This window comes from Vipera ursinii (assembly GCF_947247035.1).
Source record: "Vipera ursinii genome assembly, chromosome: 7".
In the NCBI taxonomy this organism is placed as follows: domain Eukaryota; kingdom Metazoa; phylum Chordata; class Lepidosauria; order Squamata; family Viperidae; genus Vipera; species Vipera ursinii.
Window position 1 is genome coordinate 33,723,231 of NC_139521.1, and position 25,386 is coordinate 33,748,616.

Consider the following 25,386-nt stretch of genomic DNA (forward strand, 5'->3'; position numbering starts at 1 on the left):
CAGCGAAAGGAATGGAGCGCTCGTTATTGGGTGTTCAGTCTCGTCAACGGGGCACTTGAGCGGAGGAGTTGCTCTTTCTAGACTAGAGCCCTGTTTTTCAACTTTTGCAACATTCAGATGTTTGGATTTCAACTCCCAGAATTCCCCGGCCAGACATGATGCACGCCGGTCCTCGTCCTCCAACCCCTGCAATACAATAGAGCAAGCCACTCAAAAAATAGTAGATACTTATCCTAAACGCGTATACCACATTTGATATATAGTCTTGCAAACAATCCGAAAGAGTGGTTCGAAGAGGTGAACTTGTAAATGGAAAGAGAGAGGAGCTCAAATGCCAAAGATGAAGCAATCTGAAATTTGCCAAATTTCAATCCCACGGGAATCATGACTCCCAGATTTTGAGTGCATTCTCTAAATTAGCCCATTTGAGGTGTCTTCGTTCAAACATTGTTGCCTATGATACACTTTCTCTCAGTTAAAGGTTACAGACGTCACATGAGTGTTTTAGTAGTATACAGATGTTAGTCATAATATAGGCAATCTCAAGACAAGCTTGGCTTAGCCACTTTTTCATAGTACCCACAAAAGAGAAGCAGTGAAGTGAAGTATGTTTCTCTTCTGGTTTCCTTTATCTTACATAAAGGAGAGAGGAAAAACATCTGCTGTTAAAATGATCACATAATGCTGGTCTTATTGATACTTCAAAAAAGTAGATTTTGATAAACTTAGAATGAGGATTATTAGAATTTCATGTTAGAAGAAGCTAATGGACAAGAAGGATGGGAGTTTCTAAGAAGGGAGTTAGCAAACATTTCCAGGGAGTGTGTCCATATATAGGGGAAGAAAGACAGCAGAAGAAATGTGGCTGCATAATAGGCTTAGAGAAAGTCTGGAACTAGAAAGAGGAACAGAGGATGAAGGAAGAGGAACAGCATGAAGAAATAGTGCATATTTATAGCCTAGAATTGTAGAATTTATGTCAGAAAAGCTAAGGATCAAAATGACCTAAGGCTTAGTGAAGAATGCTAAAAACAAAAGTTTTTTCCCAGATATGTTCAAAATACGAACAAGAGAACAGAATTTATGGCATAGCTCCTCAGTGCAGATGATAACAGAATAATAACAAATTTACTCAACTTCTTCTTTGCCTAAGTCTGTATATGCTTTCCACTGGGCAACTGTGAGGACCTGACTGAAAGTTTCCACCTTGAGCTTGTTGGAAACAGAATATTGAACCTTGAACTAGTTCGGATCTTCAGGCTAGAGATGTATTGCATATGAATCTGAAGTACAGTATAATAATCAGCCTGAATTTATTTGGAAGAAATCACATTTCACTTCGGGTAACTTCCTAAATATATTGCAGGAACGTATCTAGATTTCTTCAAAGCGATGACAAGATATATTAGCAAGCTAGATGACTATTAGCTGGATGACATGTCTATTAGGCAGACTCATTGCTGGTTTGAGAGAGTGCTTGGAAATGGCACGTCATCTAGAAAGATGAGAGACGCTGGAGGGCTCAGTCCTGGCATTTCACACATTTTAATTAATAGCTTGTGGAAAAGGATGGAAGATTCTGACCAAGCACTACTTTATCAAATTTGTAGATGAAGCAAAATGGGGTGTGATAGCAAATAGAGTAGAAATAAAAATTCAACCTGATTTTAATACAATAAACAAATGGGCTGAAATAACAGACTGAAATTTAATACAGGCAAATGAGAAAACAAAATATATGGGATGGTGGATATCAGACTTGGTAATAATACATGTGAAAACAATCTGGCAAGAATTATAGATAATCACAGATACTACTCAAATATAATTCCAAGATAATTTTGTTCTCTTTGTGAAAGACAAATTGGGATCAGTACTACTTTTAGAAGGACAACATTGAAACTGTCTTACCAGAAGAGACTTAAGGAAGAGATGTACATTTAGCTTTGACAAAAGATAATTGAAAGAATAGAGCTTACAAATAACCGCTATAACCATCATCCCAGAGAGCCAGATACAAAATGATGTTGCAAGATTTTGGCATTGCTAGAAAAACTTCCTAACAAAGTAGTTCAGTAGAAAAACAAATTGCTGAGGAAGGTGTGCTTATCTTGGGCTGTCTAAGTTAACTTTATGTTTCTGTTTATCATTAAAGTTGTATATATATATATATATATAAAACAGCTGGAGTCCTATGCCCTATAGTGTCATTTAATTTAAAAGATGTTTAAGAGTAAGATCTACTGAAGTTTAGGTAAGCAGACATAAGACACAGTATAAATTTTAATATGAATTGCATCTTTAATATCTGAAGGGTGCTGAACTCTTCTGAAACATCTTGCCAAGACAGGCTGAAGGAACTCCATCAATCCACTCAAGAATTAACTGGTCTGTAGATGTAGGAATGTAAAGGGAGGAGTCGGAAAGCAGAGCCATCAATTGTGGTTAACTGTTGTGTATGTGTGATACGTGCCTGGTTGGACAGTGCTGCATGGCTGCTCCACCTGTCCTCAGTATTTCCTGCTCCCTCCTATCTCATAAGCATAACAAGTTCAGAAAAGCCAATCATCTCCCCAGCCAAACAGACTTGCATGTGCTCTTGTTTGTGTACGTGCAGAAACCAGTTTGCTGCAGAGAGGGCGGGACTGCAGCCAGAGTGAGTATTCATGAGCTGAAACTGCCAGTCTTAGAATCAGATGCACTAGCATGCACCACAAAGCTGTGCTCAAGAAGCCTACACCGGTTTTTTTGTGATAAATCTACCAAAGACAAGCAAAAATGCTACTTTGGGATAGCAACTCAGAGGTAAGGAATATATATATATATATATATGTTGCCGTAGGTTATTATTTTTTTAGCAATTTTCCAACTCTATTGCTTGTACAGTTGTACCATTCTCCTAGTAGAGCTCACAAAATCACTAAATTCTGAAAGGGTGACTATCTTGAAAATTGCACTTCTTTTATAATGTTTGCCATTTCTTACTTCTTTGTTAATGAAAGAGCGGTGAATTACACAAGGACTGTACTTCAAATGCTCCTCTGTTTTATAGCCTCATGGTCCGAGTCCTCTGTTGGAAGCAGGGACTGAAGTCAATCTAGCTGCTGCTGCCTTTGTTCAGTCACCAGCTCATCTGGCAGCTTGTGGAGGCCATGCCTTCTTCCTGCTTTGGCAACTACAGACGGGAGCCAATCTGAACCAACAGGTACATTTTTAACTTTTCAGATCATGGAGCTCCAATGGAGCCTGACTTATCCATTTTATGTTGGAAGGAACAGCCACTGAGACTATGAACAAGGCACATGTAACCTGGACTCACACCTAAGTAGTTTAGAACATTCTACTTTACTTTGGGTAAGATTGCCATTGAGTCTGCAGTAGTACTAAAAGAAGCATCATAGTCCTAGGAATAGAAAAATGTTTTGTTCAGAGAAGATATGTTAGCATCTTGTTCCCAGGACTATTTTTCAAAGGACAAAAATAAAATTTATTATTTTCAAGTTAACTTTGGTCATAAGTTTTAGTAGACCCAATCCAGAAGATTGTATTTTTTTAAGCTCATCCTAATGGATATTTTTTTAGCAGCTTGAAAATAGTATCCACTGAGACAAGATTTTGGGATTGATAATTATATTACACCTGAAATTAAACTTCTTTAACCACCAACATTCTTTTAAATATTAACACTGAACAATGATGAAGTGATTGGATTTACAAATGAAGTATTTATTTGTTATTTAGGATTGGAATGGAGAAGCTCCTATCCATAAGGCAGCTAAAGCTGGGAGTTTGGAGTGTCTCACTTTACTCGTTGCCAGTCAGGCCAACATTGAGTAAGTGCATCCCATACTGGTTTCATCAAATAAGTTCACTGGTTTTGCATTAAATTATATGTTCAATTGAATGTAACTTTTTGTCCTAATCTGACTTTCTGAAAGGATGCTTGTGGCAAGCTACTCAAAATGTGAAAAAGCTTGCCTAATTTGTTCAACTTTGAATTTTACAGTAATTTTAAAAAAAAAAACTTATGTTAATTGGGTGCATGAAGTTTCAAATTATTTCTTTTCCAAAGAGGATAGATGTTTAGGCTTAAATTCAACACAACTACATTTATATTTCAATCCACAAAAATTGAGAGACCGTAACATTATACATAACTTGTGGTATTGATTTCAACAGAACAAGCTAGTTATTCACCTAGTTTAATTCTACTTATGCGTATGCAGAAAGAAGTCTGCTTGCAATTTGTTTCAATGGAACTTATTTCCAGTGTAATACAATACATGGTCTTTTTTAAAAAAAGTCCTCTGTGGATTACAAAGCTTATCAATAGACATTTATACATTTGGGTTGTAGTGTTTCAACACAACATTTTATCCAATATTTTAAAAAATAAAATTTTATGATGGTTTAATTTTATGAGAAATGCAAGATTGCCAGTCAAATGAATTGATTTTCTTTTAAATGTGTGCTTCAGCTTGCGCAATAATAATAGTCAAACAGCAGAAGACCTTGCCCTGGCTTTGGGGTTTTTGGAGTGTGCTCAGTTCCTCATGAAAGTGAAACAAATTCAGAACAAGAAAGCAGGAGCAGAGTGTAACTCTTCCTTGCGTGACAATGATGAATCCATCCATACCGATGATTCCAAAATGCAGAAAGGAGTATGTGAAAGGAATAGACTTGTCAACAGAAAGAGAAGGAGATCAAGTGGTAAGTATATTACATAGGGACAGAACTAGTTTAGTTAGAATCTAGGGGATGTTGACCAGGATACTTCCAATCCAAAATTTCAAGCAGACCATGCTATCTAGTCCAGATTCTGTGCACCATACTTCAGGAAGGATATCTATAGCCAGGACTTTGATCACCACCTCATGGCTGCCTTTTGGAGGCCAATCACTGTTGCCGCAGGTGCCCTGCTTTGTGTGTGTTTGTGTGTGTGTGTGTGTGTGTAAATTGATTATGTCCATTCTTTTGAAGCCAATGACTGTCAATGCTAGGAGTATTATTCAGGAGCAGGTCTAATTGATTTTTAGAGGATTATAACCAGTGTTGGGATTCAGCTGGTTCGCACTTCGTCAGAACTGGTAGCTAATTTTTTGTTGCCCAGGCCCAGAATGGACTTACAGAAGCGGCATCCACACAGAGAACCGGTTGTTCACATATTTGAATCCCGCCACTGATTATAACTATTGTACAGTAGAAGGGTTAGGGCTCATATCTGAGACTGGTAGCTTTCTCCCCTCAGTCCAGGTAGTCCTCGACTTATGACCAGAATAGATCCCAAAATTTTTGTTCCTAAGTGATACATTTGTTAAGTGAATTTTGCCCCATTTTGCAGTCTTTCTTGCCATAGTTATTAAGTGAATCACTGCAGTTGTTAGTGACACGGTTGTTAAGTGAATCTGGCTTTCCCATCGACTTTGCTTGTCAGAAGGTTGCAAAAGGGGATCACATGACCCTGGGACACTGCAACCATCTTAAGTGTGAGTCAGTTGCCAAGCATCTGAATTTTGATCATGTAACCATGGTGATGCTAAAACAGTTGTGTGAAAAATGGTCATGCCACTTTTTTCAGTGCCATTTAACCTGACACTAAATGAACTGTTGTACCTGTAGTTGTAGTCTTATGGATCTTTTATACTCATTGTTTTCTTTTAAGTTTTCTGTTGATAATTGCCATGTCTAACCTGGTATGCAGCACTCTAGGAATTTTAGAATGCCGTTTAGGATTCAGTTTTGTAATGTTGATTTAAAGATAAACTCCAAGCTCAGTGAAAGTAATTCTAGACATCAATATAGTGTTAATATATTGTTATTGTTAATATTCTTTTTGTACATTGTCTAAGTGAGTACTTGTTGGAAAAGTAATTAAAATATTGTGGTGGATTGAAGGAAGTTGGATTATTATGGGAGGAAGAACAAGGATCTACATAAGCCAAAAGAGACTAGAGCTGAACTGTTACCTGCCCAGAATTAATTTCTAAGACTGGAATCCGTTATATTGAAATTAAATGTTGTATATATGTTATAGCACATGCTTAATTTGAAACAGGTTCTACAACTGAAAAACAAATCTTTCCATTTATACAGATTTGAACTCGAGTCATGTGAAAATGATGAGAAATACAAAGCGATGCAAAGAAAAACATGAATATAAAGCCCAACGCAAAGTATTTTGAACAATGCCTTCTAAGAAGGCAAGTTTGTTCTTCCTGAAGATCTTTTTATATAATTCCTGCATGTGCACAATAATATACAGTAATATTTTTTCTACCATTGATTCATGTATCATTGATTTTGCGACTGGTACTGATGTTCTTTACTCATGTGAACACATACATAAGCAAAGCAGTAGACAGTATACTGACAATCAACAAATTGTTCAGATTAAACAAATATGTATTATGTTGATAAAAAATGTGTTCTGTAGATGTGCCTACATCTGCAAATTTTGTATAGAACCTTTTTGTAATAACTTGCACTGTAGCTATAGCTTACTTCTGTTGCTGTGAATCTGAGATTGCAAACCTATTCAACATTATGCTGGGAACATGCCACTTTCAAAAGACATATAGAAGTGGGCTGTTAATATTCGATGACAAAAGCAGAAAGCTATTCAACATTAATAGGATATAATCAGATTTTATTTGAAAAATAATCTTATACATAATTTGTGCTCTGAAATACTAGAGCAGCAATTTTATTTCAACGGGGTTGTAAGAAGCATGATATTAAATATAAATAAATCATATATACAGAAACCAACTAGTTTATCACCACTTATCATTCAACATAGGTATTCAAATACATTTTGGTCGCTGAGGTAGACACAGATTATAATAAGCATCTTTGTTCCAGAAATCTGGACCCTTCCAGCCACACCAGCCCTGTAAAAAAAGAGAAGAGAAAATGAAATCCAGTGCTTTAATACCATTTCTGGTGTATTAGTGAAAGAACTGGTTTTATGTTTCCGTACATGCATAAAAGCTAAATTTAAAGCTATAAATAATTACAGCTACTCAGCCGCAGATTTATGCATTTTGAGATAATAGGATTGTATTTGGTTTACGTCTTTATTCACTGGGTGTGTGTTTACAATGTAAATATGGCTAATAAACTCCCAATTTTATATAAAATAAAGCTATAAAAACAGAAAACATTATTTGCCAGAGACAAACTCTTTACAAACTGAATTAGGGTAACCAATTGCCAGAAAACTAGATTGAACTGATAGATGTGCCTTTGAATTCATCAAGCGTAGACCACAAATAAAGGGGATATTAACTGCTTATAGTTTAGTAAAATAGAATAAAATTATTTAATATATTTATTAATATTAATTAAATATAACAGAATGTCCCCTTCATGGATTACTGCCTTGTCGGGGCGAAGGGGCTTGCGTAATTCAATGAAGCTATGAGCTATGCCGTGCAGGGCCACCCAAGACGGACAGGTCATAGCAGAGAGTTCTGACAAAACGTGATCCACTGGAGAAGGAAATGGCAACCCACTCCAGTATCTTTGCCATGAAAACCCTATGGACAGTACCAAAAGGCAAAACGATATGACGCTGGAAGATGAGCCCCTCAGGTCGGAAGGCGTCCAATATGCTACTGGGGAAGAGCAGAGGGCTAGTACTAGTAGCGCCAGAAAGAATGAAGCGACTGGGCCAAAGCCGAAAGGACGCTCAGCTGTGGATATGTCTGGTGGTGAAAGGAAAGTCCGATGCTGTAAAGATTTTTTCTCCATAGGAACCTGGAATGTAAGATCCATGAATCAAGGCAAGCTGGACGTGGTCAAACAAGAGATGACAAGACTGAACATCGACATCTTAGGTATCAGCGAACTAAAATGGACAGGAATGGGTGAATTTAATTCAGATGACCATCAGGTATACTACTGCGGGCAAGAATCCCTCAGAAGAAATGGAGTAGCCTTCATAGTCAATAAAAGAGTAGGAAAAGCAATACTGGGATACAATCCTCAAAACGACAGAATGATCTCAGTTCGAATCCAAGGCAAACCATTCAATATCACAGTAGTCCAAGTCTATGCCCCAACCACCAGTGCTGAAGAGGATGAAATTGACCGGTTCTATGAAGCACTACAGCACCTTATAGAACTAACACCAAAAAATGATGTTCTTATCATCATGGGGGATTGGAATGCTAAAGTAGGAAGCCAAAAGATAACTGGAATAACAGGCAAGTTTGGCCTTGGAGTACAAAATGAAGCAGGGCACAGGCTGATAGAATTTTGTCAAGAGAATACGATGGTCATAGCAAACACTCTTTTCCAACAACCCAAGAGACGGCTCTACACATGGACATCACCAGACGGTCAACACAGAAATCAGATTGACTATATGCTCTGCAGCCAAAGATGGAGAAGCTCTATACAGTCAGTAAAAACAAGACCAGGAGCTGACTGTGGCTCAGACCATGAGCTTCTCCTTGCAAAGTTTAGGCTTAAACTGAAGAAAGTAGGGAAAAGCACCAGGCCAGTCAGGTATGAATTAAATCATATCCCCATGGAATATACAGTAGAGGTGACAAATAGATTTAAGGAATTAGATCTGATAGACAGGGTGCCTGAAGAACTATGGACAGAGGTTCGCAACATTGTACAAGAGGTAGCAACCAAAACCATCCCAAAGAAAAAGAAATGCAAGAAAGCAAAATGGCTGTCTGAGGAAGCTTTGCAAATAGCTGAGGAAAGGAGGGAAGCGAAAGGCAAGGGAGAAAAAGAAAGATACGCCCAATTGAATGCAGAATTCCAGAGAATAGCTAGAAGAGATAAGAATGCCTTCTTAAATGAACAGTGCAAAGAAATAGAAGAAAACAATAGAATAGGGAGGACCAGAGATCTTTTCAAGAAAATTGGAGAGATGAAGGGAACGTTCAATGCAAAAATGGGCATGATAAAGGACCAAAATGGCAGGGACCTAACAGAGGCAGAAGAGATTAAGAAGAGATGGCAAAATTACACAGAAGAACTATACAGGAATGAGCTTAATGTCCCTGATAATCACACTGAGGTGGTCACTGACCTAGAGCCAGACATCCTAGAATGTGAAGTGAAGTGGACCTTAGAAAAGCTGAGCAACAACAAAGCTAGTGGAGGTGACGGTATTCCAGCTGAGCTATTCAAAATCTTAAAAGACGATGCAGTAAAAGTGCTACACTCAATTTGCCAGCAAATTTGGAAAACTCAACAGTGGCCACAGGATTGGAAAAGATCAGTTTACATTCCAATTCCAAAGAAAGGCAGTGCCAAAGAATGTTCAAACTATCGCACCATTGCACTCATTTCTCATGCTAGTAAAGTTATGCTTAAAATCCTACAAGCTAGACTCCAGCAGTATGTGGATCGAGAACTACCAGAAGTACAGGCAGGATTTCGAAGAGGCAGAGGAACCAGAGATCAAATAGCCAACATACGCTGGATCATGGAGAAAGCTAGGGAGTTCCAGAAAAACATCTACTTCTGCTTCATTGACTATGCTAAAGCCTTTGATTGTGTGGATCATAACAAACTGTGGCAAGTTCTTAAAGAGATGGGAGTACCAGAACATCTTATTTGTCTCTTGAGAAACCTATATGCGGGCCAAGAAGCAACAGTGAGAACTGGACACGGAACCACTGATTGGTTCCAAATTGGGAAAGGTGTCCGGCAAGGCTGTATACTGTCGCCTTGCCTATTTAACTTATATGCAGAGCATATCATGAGAAAGGCAGGGCTAGAGGAGTCAAAAGTTGGAATTAAGATTGCTGGAAGAAATATCAACAACCTAAGATATGCAGATGATACCACTCTAATGGCAGAAAGTGAAGAGGAACTGAAGAGTCTCTTGTTGCGAGTGAAGAAGGAGAGTGCAAAAGTTGGGTTGAAACTAAACATTAAGAAAACCAAGATCATGGCATCCGGCCCTCTCAATTCCTGGCAAATAGATGGGGAAGAAGTGGAGGTAGTGACAGACTTTATCTTCCTGGGCTCCAAGATCACTGCAGATGGGGACTGTAGTCAAGAAATTAAAAGACGCTTGCTCCTCGGGAGGAAAGCCATGGCAAATCTAGACAGCACACTAAAAAGCAGAGACATCACCCTGTCAACAAAAGTGCGTATAGTCAAGGCTATGGTCTTCCCAGTTGCAATGTATGGCAGTGAAAGTTGGACCATAAGAAAGGCTGAGCGCAAAAGAATTGAGGCCTTTGAACTCTGGTGCTGGAGAAGACTCCTGCGAGTCCCTTGGACTGCAAGGCGATCAAACCGGTCAGTCCTAGAGGAGATCAACCCTGACTGCTCTTTAGAAGGCCAGATCCTGAAGCTAAAACTCAAATACTTTGGCCACCTAATGAGGAGGAAGGACTCACTGGAGAAGAGCCTAATGCTGGGAAAGATTGAGGGCAATAGAAGAAGGGGACGACAGAGAATGAGGTGGCTGGATGGAGTCACTGAAGCAGTAGGCGTGAGCTTAAATGGACTCCAGAAGATGGTGGAGGACAGGAAGGCCTGGAGGAATGTTGTTCATAGGGTCGCGATGGGTCGGACACGACTTCGCAACTAACAACAACAATAACAGAATGTAACAATTTTTTTGCTTCCATTTCAATTGCCCACTATTAGGGATTGCATCTAAGTCAACAATGAGCTTATTCCAATACTTCATTGAAAGTTGTTATTGAATGTATTTGTTTACAAGAAGAAAAGGTTAAGAAGAAAGCAATTTAATCAAAACCAGGCACAATGTGTTTATTTTCTTAAAGCCACACACTCACACACTATAAGCAATTCATTGTTTCCCACACTTTTAATGACAATTAGAAAACAAAGGAAAACACCAAACGTGGAACAGTTTACCCAGATCTTTGCATGTGAGGGTCATTCTAGCTGGAATTATGAAAACAAGTGTTTCAACACTGTTCCCACGGTGTAAGAGAAAAACTTGCCTTGGTGGAGCAGTGGGCTAATGCCTCCTTAAGTAACACCAGCTGCCTGCAATTAGTGCAGGTTCGAGTCCCACCAGGCTCAAGGTTGACTCAGCCTTCCATCCTTCCGAGGTAGGTAAAATGAGGACCCAGATTGTTGGGGGCAATTAAGCTGACTTTGTAATAATGCCGCTTGGGGGGTGTATGAAAGCCCTAATAAGCAGGCATATACATAGAATGAAGGCTACTGCTAAGCTTGTAAGCCGCCCTGAGTCTTTGGAGAAGGGCGGGATATAAATGGAATTAAAAAAAAAAAATAACAGTATACTGTACTGGCTAAAAGAGAAAACACATTGTTCACTCTGATTCTCTGTTATAAAGAAAATCATGGAAGTTATATGTATTTTAAAACTAGTTGAAGTTCAGGTTTATTAAGTTAAACTATTTCCTATTTAAGGGATTTCCAGTTTCTACTGAAACTGTTTCAGCAATATTCAAGAGGATTTTGTGAACTTGACTGCATTGATTTATGCATTAATTTAAATAAAATGTGTGTTATCACAGTACAGTTATATATTTCTTTGACAAGACCGCTCTCCTATGTAGAAATTAAAATTGTGAATTTTATACAAAATACCAGTACATTCAAGAACAATGAATATGAATGAATACAGTGCTTTTAATAAATCAAAATCTCTGGTACTTAAGTCAATTGTGAACGGAGTCTCACCTTTTCTAATATAACCTGCAGATCCTCAGCACCAGTGTAATGCGGATCCAGAATCAAAAATTTAATGTGCCCAGTGATCTCATTCCATGCCACCCCTAATATAGTGTGTGCCAAGACTCCACCTCCTGGGAAGGCAAGAGAAGAGATAAAGCCGAAGATAAAGTTGAAGCAGTGTGTTCCATGGCAACTCATGGCCACCAATATATACAACTTATTTTCAGTGTCCTTTGCTGCATAATGAACATGTCAATCCTCAATGAGGGATTGCTTGGTGAAGTGGTCTCCTTCCTTTTAGCAACAGAGAATGTCCATGAGGACTTTCTTTGGGATTAGATGTTGGCATGCACTTTGTATTTCACCCAATGAATATAGCCTTTGGGAATGGATGTCAACCTTGCTTCATGGGATCATCCTTTTTTCAAGGGATCATCCTTGAAAAAACAATTAACTGTGATACAGAGAAGATACTTAGCAGTACTATATTCTTCCCAACTCTTTCATTTGTCAAAACAAATAGCAAAGAACATAATGTACGGATAATTTAGAAAGCCATTATGCCCAGTTGTGCTTAGAAAATATATACAATTGAAGGCTATTCCTTTCCCAAAAGCCACAGAAACATCAATGTCAGATGCTCCATAATGTTTTATTTTGCCAAAGATCTTTTTTTTTCTTTAGGCATTGTAACACAGGAAAGGAAGGAAATCATAGGCCAGCAGGGTTTTTTCCTACCCCCAAGCTGCTTGAAAACAATCTAAGACAATAAGCAAAAATAAAGCCATGGTTGTCAAGTCTGTATTTAATTTTTTTAAAAAATGATTTTAATTAATTTTAATTCTGCCTTGTTATATGTTTCCTCCAAAAAATGCTGCAATGTCTTTATCATAGCTTATTTGACTGAAAGATGCATTTTGTAATTTTCTTGCTTTCAACCCTACAAACATAATAACTAGATGTAAATAAGATCAATGTCTAGAGATTGTTTGACATTATTAGCCTATTTGTCCTTGTTTTTCCCTTAAAATAGTTTGAAAACTTGCTTTTTTGCTAACTGAACTTTCAAACATTTTTGCTGATTACTGATAATACTAGCAGAATCAATTTCAACCAGCATGAAATTTCATATAAATAATGCCAATGAACTCTGTGATAATGAAATTCATTGCAAGTCTCTGCATTTTTACTATGAAAGAATTGACCAAAAATAATTCTGTCAATTGCTATAATCTCATTTAAAATTGAGGTTTAAATATAAGGTAATGCAGAATTTCTAAAAATATAAAAGAAGGTGGGATAATGCTAAACAGATCTTTTGTATAAACAAAAGATCAGTTCTTTTCCATCTTAATTTTTCTGCTTCTTGAACATTTAACTTACTGTATTGACTCTGTAAACCTCAAATTGGACATTCAACTTACAAATTCAATTCTGCAGAACATTTAACCTTAAACTCAATTAACATGGAGTTGTAAATTCACATGTTAATTGGGAAACAAATCTTTGCATTTAGTTAAATATAAAGAAGAATGATGCACACTTTTACAGAATATCAAATAAGCATATATTCCAATGTCTGCAACATTTCAAAATGAAGTTGGAGGATCACTATGTCATCTGTAGGAGTGGAGAGTCTATAGCTCTTCAGAAAATTTCTTAACTCCAGAACCATGGGATTTTTTTTTTAAAAGTGAGTGAACATTCTAACACACATTCTAAAATAATATTGTTCAGAGGAATCAAGGAACAAATCAGGATCTTCAACCCACCACTTTATTCATAAACTGCCAATAAAATATTTTAAATTAAAAAAAAATTACCGATCATCACTGGTGTTCCTTCAATCTTGAAATGATTAGCAAGTTCTCTTCCTTGAGAAGCCAGTTCAGATCCATGGCTATGAAAAAAAAAAAAAAATCAGCACCAATGCTACCACTAACTAGCATGAATGGTAATTTAGCACTGGTAATTTAAGAAAGGAATAATGAAATATAGCAACCCCCATTATCAGGTTTATAAATTAGAGCCAAATCAAATCCTCTCCACGTAACTTTTACCATGGTAATTGTCACAAAAAAGTCAAGAATCTATGATGTTTTACCTATTACCCCCATAATATGATGCACAATTAATTAATTAGGTCTTAATCTATGTATTATCTATATAGATCTTCCATCCGGCATTCCTTCCTTCCTTCATTTATCCTAGGTGGTATACATAAGCACACCTTCCTGTCATTTTTTTCACAAAAGCGAAGTAGGTTGGGCTAAGTGGGAATAACTGACCTAAAGTCACCCAATGAAATTCTCTAGCTGAGAGGGAAACTGAACTAAGTCTTCCTGGTGCCAATTCAATACCATACAATACATCACATTGACTCTTATCTGGGCAGTGTTGATGTGGATCCACTAATATAAAGTTGTGAACAGTCCAAATGGAGAAGAGCTTGGCAACTGAGTCATATTTATGACGGCTGCAGTGTCCCAGGGTCATGTATCCTTCTGACAGGTGAAGTCAATGGGTAAGACAGATTCATTTAACAACTGTGTTACTAACTTAAAAACTGCAATGATTCAATGAACAACTGTGGCAAGACAGGTTATAAAATTGGACAAAACTCACTTAACTAATAAATAAATAATAAATTTTGGGCTCAGTTGTGGTCGTAAGTTGAGGACTACTTGTACAGAACTTGATTTTTCACTTTGAAGTTGCTTTGGGATTGTTTTCCTCCTACAATGTCTTATTCACAAAGGTCTAAATTAAATTGTAGGCTACTTGTACAGTAGCTAGGAAAAAGGAAACATCATGTATAAACTTTACTATGCTAATTATTACACCAACAGTAAAAAATTAAGTTGAGTACAAGTTATTATTGAGCAAGTTATTATTAGCAAAATATTTGGTAATGTTATTTTAAAATTAACTGCCCTAAGCAGTTTAACAACTGTAGTATAAAAAGGTCGTAAAATGGGGCAACATTCACTTAACATCTGCCTTGCTTAGCAATGGAAATGTTGAGCTCAATTGTGGTCATAAGTCAAGGACTACCCATGCTCTCTTTCCTCCAAAGAGCTGGAAGGTGTACTGGATATAAAAGTAAGGTAACACAAAATTGTTGGCGATTACTCTGCAATCTTACCTGACAAACAATATTTTTGAAGTTATCCCTAATAGCTGACTCAGCACAAGTTGCACTTCAATAGAACCAATCCATTGGCACGATCCAATAAAGTTGGGTGGCTTGTCTCCAACACTGACAAGGGCCTTCAGTCAGGTCACAAGAGAAAGATGGAAAAGAGTAGCAGTCAGTTGCACAGGAATCTATCAAATCCAATTTAGTAGGGGCCAAGGGCTAAGAAAGGGATTTTATTTTAAAAATTAAATTAGCTCAGCGCTTCATACAAAATGATTGTACAATATGTTTCTTTGGCTGCATCAATATTAGCAGATCCTTTGCAAAAGTCACACAAATGTCTCACACTTGAATTGCTCCTCCTAGAGTTTACTTATAGCTACTGCGGGATCTCTATTAAAATGAAAACCAGCCACCAAGATATTCCATCCAGTGAATCTCAAACTGAAATCTAAACTGACACAAATGAGGAAAAGATTTACAGATTGCTGAGAACCAGGCTTAAGTAAAGATTCGGAAATCTTATGAATTACTGCAGTGATGGAGCACACTTAGAATCTAGAATCCAGAACAAATAGTTGCCTATAAGACAGAACACTGTCAGAATACTGAGAGCTACATGTGGACAACAAAATGTTGGATTCAGGGGTGTCTGTGCTGGGAGAAAAGAAAAACACACACACAATGTTGCAATGCAAACTGCACTGTATGTAACTAGTGCAGTTTGCATTGCAACATTGTGATTTTTTTTTTCTTTTCCCCTCAGCAATAGACACCCCGTACCCAACCCATATTTGGGTGCAACATTGCAATGCAAACATAGAAACAAAAGTGATTAGTTATGTCCCACCATACTCACCATAACAATATTTACATGTAAATATAAATGAAATCAAATTTGATGTTTGTCCTGACCCAAGGCCATCTTTTGGGTATACTATATGGCATCTGGCTTACTCCCAAAGCTAAAGATGCTGCCTATCGCCAAAGACGGCCCTCAGTCTGGAAAAGGACAGGCACCACTGATTTAGAAGTAGTGTGGGCAGAAGTGCTTAAATAAAATATTCCTTCAGGAGCAGCTGTTTTCTCCAGTGGATCCAGATTTAAAAGAACATCTATACCTGTTGTATCTCCTTGTGTGTAGGTATTCCTCTGTCTGTGTACCCTTGATGCTTGAACCAGGAACAGATAGTCTGTAGAGATCGATAAGCACAGCCCCATCCCTTATCATCAATACAATCCTGCATGTAATGATGATAACTATATGTGCCGTACAGTAAATACACCTGTGTCCAAAAAGAGAGCATAATTTGTACATGTCAAAATAACATTTGCTTAAGCTAACATGTTGCCTTTCAGATATGTATAATGAAAATGAAGATTATTTTTTAGTTATTGACTCCATATTTGAAAGACTATTCAAGCTAATGAATCATAAAGTTACATAAGGAGGGAGTCTGCAAATGGGGATTAATGATGATTAAGCCGTGGAACGAGTCTGTCTCTCCTTCTAATGCAGACATGTCAAACACAAGGCCCGGGGGCCGGATCCGGCCCGCAAAGTGGTTTCATGCGGCCCGCGAAGCCGTCCTGGAAACAGTGAGGGAACGGCCCCCGCTGCCTTGGCCCTGGCCCAGAGACCCCGCTCCTGCCAGAGACCCTCAGATCTGTCCCACTCCTGCCCAGGCCCCCATAGGCACCCTTGATGCGAACGATGTAGAGCTGGCCACGCCCACCCAGTAGGCCATACGCACTCTAGCCATGCCCACCCAGTAGGCCACGCCCACCCAGGCCACACCCACCCGGCCCCCTGAGGGCAACCGCAATGCTGATGCGGCCCTCAATGAAATTGAGTTTGACACCCCTGTTCTAATGCTTCCAGATGGAGTAGTTGATAACAGAAGATATCGCAGCAATTCTGTTGTTAAATTAAAGTTCTGGAGCAAGGATTCTCCTTAAAAGGCAAGGTTTACAAAAAGCCATTGTTCTCAATGAACTTTGTAAGATTTCCCAACCAGATTTCATCCACCTCTCCTGAACAAACATGAATGAAGAGTATGATGGTAATTATGATTCGGTCCCTTTTTTGTTATTGTTGACAGACAGGCTGAGGGAGAAAAATCTGGTATTTGTATCTGCAGCTTCTGTTCTCAGTTTCTACTTATGGCTTTTCTGCACTGTAACCTTCAGTTGCTTAAGTTTCAACGCATAAAGCAGCTGGAAATGAAGCCAACTTAAAGAAGTCCTTTTACGCCTTCACCACCCTCCCCATTTCTTCATTCTGCCCAGGTTTTCCCTATGTACTGTGGTCACCCCTGGCTACCACTGGACGGATCTTCTTGCTTCTGTTCCTCTCCCACCTATGTCAGGGAAAGCAGAGGTCAAATGTCCTTCCTTCCTTCCTTCCTTCCTTCCTTCCTTCCTTCCTTCGTTCCTTCCTTCCCTCAGCTCCCTCCCTCCCTATTTCACTCCTTCTAAAAGGATCTTTTAGGTGTGTGTGTGTGTGGGGGGAAACAGTATTTCATGGCTGAAAAGGAAACTTGGCATAATTCTTGTCAATTTCAATTTTAAAAAAATAATCAAGAAACTGTATTTTACAAATCCCAGTACCAAGAAACATCCCCACCCCTCCAAAGGTACAACTTTTCACTGTAGGCAGCCCAATACAAAGGCTGTCAAAGGTGGGATTAGGGTGGTGCGTATATCTGCCAGAGCAGCAGCCACCAAATGGAGCAGAAACATTTTTTTAGGAAGTCATGAAAGGCAGCGGTTAGATTGGGCTGTCCTGAAGTGGGAAAATGCTACTTTTGATGGATGGAGGTCCCCATCCCAGCAGCCAATGGCATCTTCCATTTCTGCCCTTCTCCAAAGGTTGCTGGGCTGCCTTCCATGCTGGGGCAAGTAGGAAGTACAGCCATTATACTTGATATTAGAACAAGCAAATGGAGAAAAGAACTCACCAAACCAGACTCTATTCCAGGTGGATTGAGATGTAGATGTGGGTTTCTGAGATACCCATCTTTAAAAGATTCATCAGGAAAGTGATAGGCATTACTTCTTCGGAAATAAGGCCTATCAAGCGGTAGATTAAATTGCTCATGTAATTCCTAAATGCAAGGCAAACATGAATGAGGGTGAGCAAGTAAATCAATAAAAGATCCAGACTTTTTTTCTCTTTTACTTTCAAAATTAAGATTATTATAGTTTAGAGAACTAAAAACCCTGCATGTTATAATATTAAACCGCCTTTCCCATAATGAGTTCTTAACTATGGAGCGATCACTTTGATACATTTGATTCAGTAGGAGGCCAAAAAGTTTTTTATTTCTACAGTATTGGTGCAATCAAAACTATTTAGTAAGTATAGCATACCAAACAAACAAAAGAGATAATTGAAACCAACTAAAAATCCATTTCAGAATGAGAAACCCATCCAGTTTTAGGCAAACAAAAGGAGTGTCCTTAATTTCTGAGGAAGAGGGCTAGTTTCAAATGTGACAGACAAACAGACACACAATAAATAATCTAGGGCAGGGGTCGGCAACCTCGGCTCTTTTATGACTCGTGGACTTCAACTCCCAGAATTCCTGAGCCAGCATAGCTGGCTCAGGAATTCTGGGAGTTGAAGTCCACGAGTCATAAAAGAGCCGAGGTTGCCGACCCCTGATCTAGGGGTACAATTTTTACCACTTAAGAACATAAATATTGTAGTCCTGTTGAATCAGAGCAAGGGCCATATTTAGTCAACATTTTGTTTTTCACACTAGCCACCAAATGGTTCTGGGGTATTCACAAACAGGAAGTGCACTTACATTTCTCCTAATGTTATTCCCACTACATTTGGAGACCTGCAGTCACCAGCTGGAGATAACTCTGAGTCAGTCTGCCCTTCATTAATGTATCTAAGCTGCTTTTAAAGCCAATCAAGTTAGTGGCTGTTACCAAATCTATAATAGAGAATTCTACAGAATAATTGTGCACTGTGTGAATAAGTGATTTTTGTTGTGTTACAAATTTCCTTCCCTGGAATTCATGCAGCTTCTTGCCCTATTCTTTTATTTTCCAGTTTCTTTTACCTACAAAAAAGTAAAATATCATACCTGGAACCCATGCATTAGAATAAAATCTTGAAATTCATGCCCAGGGGAGGGGCAGAAGGGAATTATATATTAATAAACTTATATGATTTAATAATAAAAGTTTAATAATTCTAAATATTTTGCTTAGCATCAGATACCTTTCGGTAAGTCTCCAGCTGATCATCAGAAATGCCTGCAGGAAAGGAAACCGTTACTAGATGCTTTTTTCCTGGTAACATGAAATGAAATTGTTCAGGCACCACAACTGATGTTCCTCTCATATGTTGCAAAATGCATCTTTCCATATCTGCTAGCTGCCTGTGAATTGCATTCACTAGGAGGCTTCTTACACTGTAAAACAGCAAGATAGACTTAATTTTCCACCCACATTCTCTTCATTAGATTTTCTACACTGAGCAACATCTATAGATATTATCAGTACTTTTTTTGTCATAGAACACATGGAACGGCGTTCAGGCACATTTTTTGGAATGGAAGAACTGGTTCCTTCTAAGCTGCCAGCACGAGTTATGAGCGTTCACTTAATGCTCTCATGCTTCCCCCTCCCTTCCTTCCACGCAGGACTCACCTGGAAAAGGTCTGTCTCCTTTCTGCTGTGGTTCCTGCTGCTGCTTCAATCTGAGGCCAGGGGATGCGTCCACAGCCCCCTACAGCCCGATCCAGGCTCCGGAAGCCTGGAAAAGACCTCTGCCGCCCGGACCTATGGCTGCGGAGTGATTTTACGCCCCCTCCCTCGCGACCCGCTCTGTGCTCTGGAGGCCTTTTCCAAGCCTCTGGAGCCTGGATCCATGGCTGTGGAGCGGTTTTGTGACCCCCCAGCAGCCTAATCCGGGCTCTGGAGGCCTGGAAAAGACCTCTGGAGACCAGATCTGTAGCTGTGGAGTGATTTTGTGACTCCCCAGTGGCCCAATCCGGGCTCCAGAGGCCTGGAAAAGGCCTCCAGAGCCCAGATTGGGCCGCAGGGGTCCTGCAAAATTGTTTTGCAGCCATAGATCTGGGCTCCAGAGGTCTTTTCCAGAGGTCTTTTCCTCCGGTGCCCGGTTCAGGACGCTGGGGGGCCACAAAATTGCTCCACGGCCATAGATCCAGGTGGCAGAGGTCTTTTCCAGGCCTCTGGATCGGGCTGTGGGGGACTGTGGACATGTCCTCTGGCCTCAGAATGAAGCAGCAGCAGGAACCACAGCATAGAGGAGACAGACCTTTTCCAGGTGAGTCCCGGATGGCAGGAAGAGAGGGAGAAGCATGAGGTATCTTAGTGGGTCGGGGAGGCCTTGGGGGCCTGTGCCCTGGGCACATGCCTCGCCCTGCCAGCCCTCCTGGATCGGCTTCTTCGGGGGGGGGTTTACTTAATGAGCCGCATGTTTTAACGAGGAAGAGTGATCTCACTAAAGGAACGAGATTCACTCTACGAGTTTTCGAGTCACGAGTGGAACGGACAGGCTCCATTACCCTTGTAACTTGAGGACTATTTGTAAAGCTCTGGCTTGGTGAAAGGAAGCTGCCCAGGGAAATTGGGGGCATCAAAGGTCGACCCGGAAACATTTCCACAGCTCTGAAAGCAGACCCTCTTCTCTGTCTTGGTTCATGGGGCTCCCCCTGCCACCTCCGCCTGTCCTCACCCCTTTGTTGGCCACCAGGGACCAGGACTGACTCCTGACTCTCTTCCAGGGACCAGGCGCGCTCCCAAAGCAGCAGTGCCACAACCGTCTTCGGTCACTCTGGCTCTGAAGCCTCTGTGTCATCAGAGGCGGAGGAGGATGGGGTGGCAGAAGACATGCCGGCTCCAAACAAGCACCCTCTCAAAAGCCATGGCAATGGCGTCCGTCAGCTGACGGTGCTCATGTGATCTGTGCTTCAGAAGCTCCCTAAAGTGGTTTCTTTTCTTTCCCCCCTTCCCCCACCCCCAGCTCCGTAAAGGGCTTTTGACTGGAGCTGGAGCTGTGCATGAGTTCCAGAATCTTTTTTTTATACAAAAAAAGCACTGGATATTATATAACATATACTGGTAAAGCTGTTTATCAGTGATTTACATTCTTGGTCTCCAAATATATTTCAGAGATTTATATCTGCCTTTTCATTCATTTGTAAGATGGGGCTCTGCTAAAAACTACAGGTTTTTAAAGGCTCTGACCCTTACACTGGATACAGTTCCTAATCCATTTTAGGAAAAGGTGCAGCTTTCTTTTCAGGAAGCATTTCAGGATTTGGCAGATGATATCAAATTTGGAAACGACAGATTTTGGGATATCAGGCAAGTATTTTACACTGTACTTTTAACTACTCTTCAAACTGTAGTTGTAAATGAATGGTAGTATTAAGACTGAATTACAGTAATTCATTAGTAACATTACTCCAGCTAGAATATGACCCTGCAGGGGTAGGCTGTTGTAAAGGACAAGTTATTGTTAACAATTTATCCCATTTTGAAAGCATTGCCAAGAACGTGTAGTGACATACAAAGTTTGAGGTAGCTTTGGACTTGAATGTTTGATATAGGTGCCACGTCGGTTTGGTCTATGGAGACCAAAGTGTGGGAATTTTCACTCCAAGTATTCCAACTGTGAATTCCCTTACTATTCAACTGCAGCTGGCAGAAACCTTTCTAGTTTGAGGCATCAACCATTTTTTTAGTTAAATAGTGATGCTATGTATTTCTGACTTAACTGCACCCAATAATTAATTGTTGATTTTTAATTAATCAATCTGCTTTTGAATTGTTTAATGAGAAGGGAGTCAGCATTTTTTAACAAATAAATAAATGAAAATGGTACCAAATATTCTAAATTGATGAAAACTGCAAAGGAGAACAAACCTAGGTTAATGTTACATGACTGAAAATTCTACCCATTTGGAGATTTGGATGCACATAAAACTGCAACAGAAACAAGCTAAAGAAATCTTAAAAATATATACTCAGTTATTTGTTATAAGTTATACTACTTACTTGCACCATGTTTCTTCAGGAGAAACAGAGACCACAACATCAACCGGCAATGTCATGCTAATGTAGTGATGCTCTTTGCTTTCCTTTTCAATTACTGGAGCCACAGGCTCTAATGAGGTTGTAATTTCCAACATGAGATCAATATTTACTATTGATGGCTGAAAATAAAAAAGACTAATATTCAAGTTGTAATCTAAATTACTCCAAAGATTCTGTTTCTCCTATCAGATAAAGTCACACTGTGGAAATAAAGTTAGATCAGAAAAGTAGCAGACAAGGAATCCCATCACCTTCCCTAGAATGAATTTCCAATATAAATTAAATAACTCAATATTGATTCTAAGAGAAAAAAGGACTAAATATATTATCTTTTTCACAAATACTTGCCTATAAATAAGACTGGAAATAATTCTTTCTTCACATTGCACAGAAAAGTACATATTTCAACAAAAAGGCTATACATACCATCTCTTGCAACTTTTTATCTTTCTTTTTTGAAAATCTCTGCTTGGTGCTCCCTTGTTCAAATCTGGAAAACATTGCCAGAATGATTGCATCATGACAAATTATTATACCATCTCCAACCACAAAATCATTATTTTTGTCTAGCCATACTCACTGAATAAACTGTAGTATCTCCTTGCAGGCAGAGTCATCTGAAAACTCAGTTGCCATGGAGTTCATCCCATTGTTTGGCCACAAATATACTGAGCTATGACAAATCCTGAATACCAGCATGTCAGAAGCCAGTTTAGCTGAAAGATCCTTAAAAATGTATTTGAGTGCCTCTTTTGTGGATGAGTCTAAAACAAATGGAGAAAAGAAAAAAAGATAAAATGCACAGGGAATTAGCTGTAGATTTTATACAATGAGACTTATTTTAGAAGAACAATTGTGAGCTTATCCATTAACTGAAGACTGAAAGAAGTGTTCTCAATTAAGCATTTCAACATGAAAGAATTTCCTAAATAAGAGCAGAAGACCTGTAAACTGCCTAGCCATTTGGGCTTTGGTCCTCAATCATTTGGAAAGGAGAAAGGTCTATTAAGAAGAGTAGAACTTGCTTCTGAATGAATCTGCACAGTTCTATTATTCCAAAAAGAAAAGAAAAGAAAGAAAAGGGAAGGTCTTTTCATACTAACCTTGTTAAAACAGATTTTGTTCATACAGTAGTCATTTTTTAAAACTTTTGTACAGGAAAATTCTTTATAGTATAATGTAACACAGCATTATGTATTTCTACAGACTCACCATCAGTAGTGGCTAATTGAAATGCAAAATCCAAGCCTCCTCTTATTCTAAAAAGTATGTCCATAGTGTCTATGATGACCTATTGAAGGGAGAAGGAGAAAGACAAACAAACAATCCCAGTGTTTCTGGGTTGAAAATTTTCATAAATTGTCGTGGGTTTTGTGGCTCAAAGATTCAAACCTACCATCTGAAAATGTAACAGCTGAATGATTTTCAATTATGATTTGTTTATCCATAAATGTTTGAATTAGACATAACGTTATACCTACACATCACCCTGAGCTATCAAAATATAGGGACTGAATTCACACAACATATTGACCCAAGGCTGGGGACTAACCAAACCATTCTGATTGATCAAGGTTTTGGTGCGTCTGACAATAATACAAAGTGTGGGGGATCTTGGTACCTATGTGAATGTGGCTTCTCATTTTTATTTCCCCCCTAGTGGTTTTGTGAGGTTTCTTTGGTTTTTTAAAATATTAAACTCAATATAGTTTCCCCTATAGTGTTCCTTGCTTCAGACTATTCCTCAATCATGTTGTATCCAGGATGAATACATGTTTATTCACTTCATAGATATGTTATAATTGTTAAGGGGAAGCTTGGCCTCGATCAAAGATCAGACATTTACAAAAACATTAGCAACTTCTACTTTATTTGGGTTCCAGTTATATAGTAGCATCTAGCTGATTCAATCTTGAAAAGCTAAATAGAATTGAATCTCATTAGTACTTGAATAGACTACCGGAAAATCCCAGACCAGGTATTTCAAAAAGATATTCTTGGAAAAAGTCAATAGTGAATTACTTTCATATTCTTACCAAGAAAATCAGTTGTCTGGGAAGTCACCGGGAGTGGAGCTCAGGAACTTCATGTAATTTATAGGGAAATAAGTACTTTTTTATTCCAGTAGAATTTACTTTTAATTAAACTTATAACAAATAAAAACCAAGAAGCAGCATCCCCAATTCTATTCCAAATAGTTGTTGTATGTTAACTACATTTACAGGAGGAAGAATGGCCACCATGAAGTTCTGAAGAAAGAACTTCTATCACATTGAACTAAAAGATTAAATTTAAAAAAGAACAATGGCAAAATTTAAAAAATGCAAAACCCATGACAAATTTCTTACAACTAGGTCAGGTATAAACAATTACCAAATTTTTTACTGTTCTCCCATAAGACCTAAATACTGAGATCTTTCCCTGAGTCCTGGACAGGACATTGGATGATTCCACATGGACTGTAAAACTCTTAAATGAGATACAGATAGTCCTCATTTAGTGACTGCTTCAGACAGTAACAACTGTAATGAAAAAATAAGTTTGTGTCCAATGCCCGTGTTTACGACCTATACAACATCTGTTAGTCATGTGTTTGCCATTACAGTCAGTTAGTATGCATTATTCTATGTAAAATCATAAGCAGTCACATGATTTCCCACCTAGCGACCACTTGGCTTAAACATTGTTGCCGGTCCTAACTGCAGTCACTAAACGAAGACTATCTGTACATCTCTGTTGGTCTTGGTCTTTCCGTCATTGAGGTTATCCTTCCGATTCCGTTCTTCCCTTTGGTTTTTTTAAACTTCCCAAATGGTTTATTATTTTATCATCTTATTTTAGCTTTAGCCAGGGCTTTTTTTCTCATAGAACGCCCAGAATGGAGTTCCAGCACCTTTTTTGGATGGAACCTTGTAGGGTAGGCAAGGTGGGTTGTAGGACATGTGTGAGTTCCGGCACCTTTTTCTTTTACAAAAAAAGCACTGGCTTTAGCTCATTTTGCTGTCAAGCTTCTTAAGATGCTAAAGCAGCGGGCAGGTACATACATTCTAGGAAATTACAGAAATGCAAACTCGTTCGTCAACCTGCCTAACCTGACAGGGTGCATGAGAAGCTCTTCTGTGCCTAATTGCAATTGGGGCCAAGAAGGGCTGCAGGCGCCCCCTGAAGCTCCCCAGCCAGCCGGAGCCAAGCGGACGACAGCTGCTCCTGACCGAAGGAAGCGCTGGGGCTCGGGGCCTCCCTCGAGGCCCTGCTGCTTTCGAGGCAGACAAGACGAGGGATGCCGTTGCTTTAATAGCAGAGCGGCCGCGGGTATCATCGGCCTGACTTACCACGTCCGTCAGTGAAACGCCAGGAAGATGCAATCCCGGCAGCGACATGCTCCTCCTCTCCGATCGAGGCCCTCCCCCCCCCCGTCCCACAAGCTGACACGTTCGCTCTTCCGCTCTACTCTCCCTCCCTCTCTTCGCACAACAAACCGAGCGCTTTTCCCATTCTGTCCTTCAAAC

The 25,386-nt window shown here is 39.2% G+C and overlaps 2 protein-coding genes across 2 annotated transcripts; one reads left to right on the forward strand and one right to left on the reverse strand.

Moving 5' to 3' along the window:
* Positions 1–2,778: 2,778 nt before the first annotated feature.
* On the forward strand, positions 2,779–6,182 carry ANKRD37 (ankyrin repeat domain 37; the record flags this gene model as incomplete). The annotated part of the gene is made up of 5 exons (XM_083368074.1): positions 2,779–2,805; positions 3,053–3,205; positions 3,742–3,833; positions 4,478–4,710; positions 6,094–6,182. 5 exons carry the CDS (start codon positions 2,779–2,781, stop codon positions 6,180–6,182), a joined length of 594 nt encoding a protein of 197 aa, XP_083224200.1.
* A 385-nt stretch (positions 6,183–6,567) lies between these two features.
* UFSP2 (UFM1 specific peptidase 2) lies at positions 6,568–25,358 on the reverse strand. The gene is made up of 12 exons (XM_083366985.1): positions 25,210–25,358; positions 23,090–23,168; positions 22,458–22,641; positions 22,304–22,367; positions 21,839–21,996; positions 19,032–19,224; positions 17,755–17,901; positions 15,916–16,080; positions 14,801–14,925; positions 13,479–13,555; positions 11,662–11,786; positions 6,568–6,890 (listed from the first exon to the last, which is right to left on the reverse strand). The coding sequence occupies exons 1-12, from the start codon at positions 25,255–25,257 to the stop codon at positions 6,804–6,806; spliced, it is 1,452 nt and encodes a 483-aa protein (XP_083223111.1). The 5' UTR covers positions 25,258–25,358; the 3' UTR covers positions 6,568–6,803.
* Between the last annotated feature and the right edge of the window lie 28 nt (positions 25,359–25,386).

Excerpts from the sequence above, each read along its gene's own strand:
- UFSP2 (XM_083366985.1), bottom strand. The coding sequence starts at position 25,257 with ATGTCGCTGCCGGGATTGCATCTTCCTGGCGTTTCACTGACGGACGTG. Across the intron at positions 23,169-25,209 it reads GCGTTTCACTGACGGACGTG|GTCATCATAGACACTATGGA; the intron begins GTAAGTCAGGCC and ends TCCCTTCAATAG. Across the intron at positions 11,787-13,478 it reads AGGAACACCAGTGATGATCG|GAGGTGGAGTCTTGGCACAC; the intron begins GTAATTTTTTTT and ends TTGCCTTCCCAG.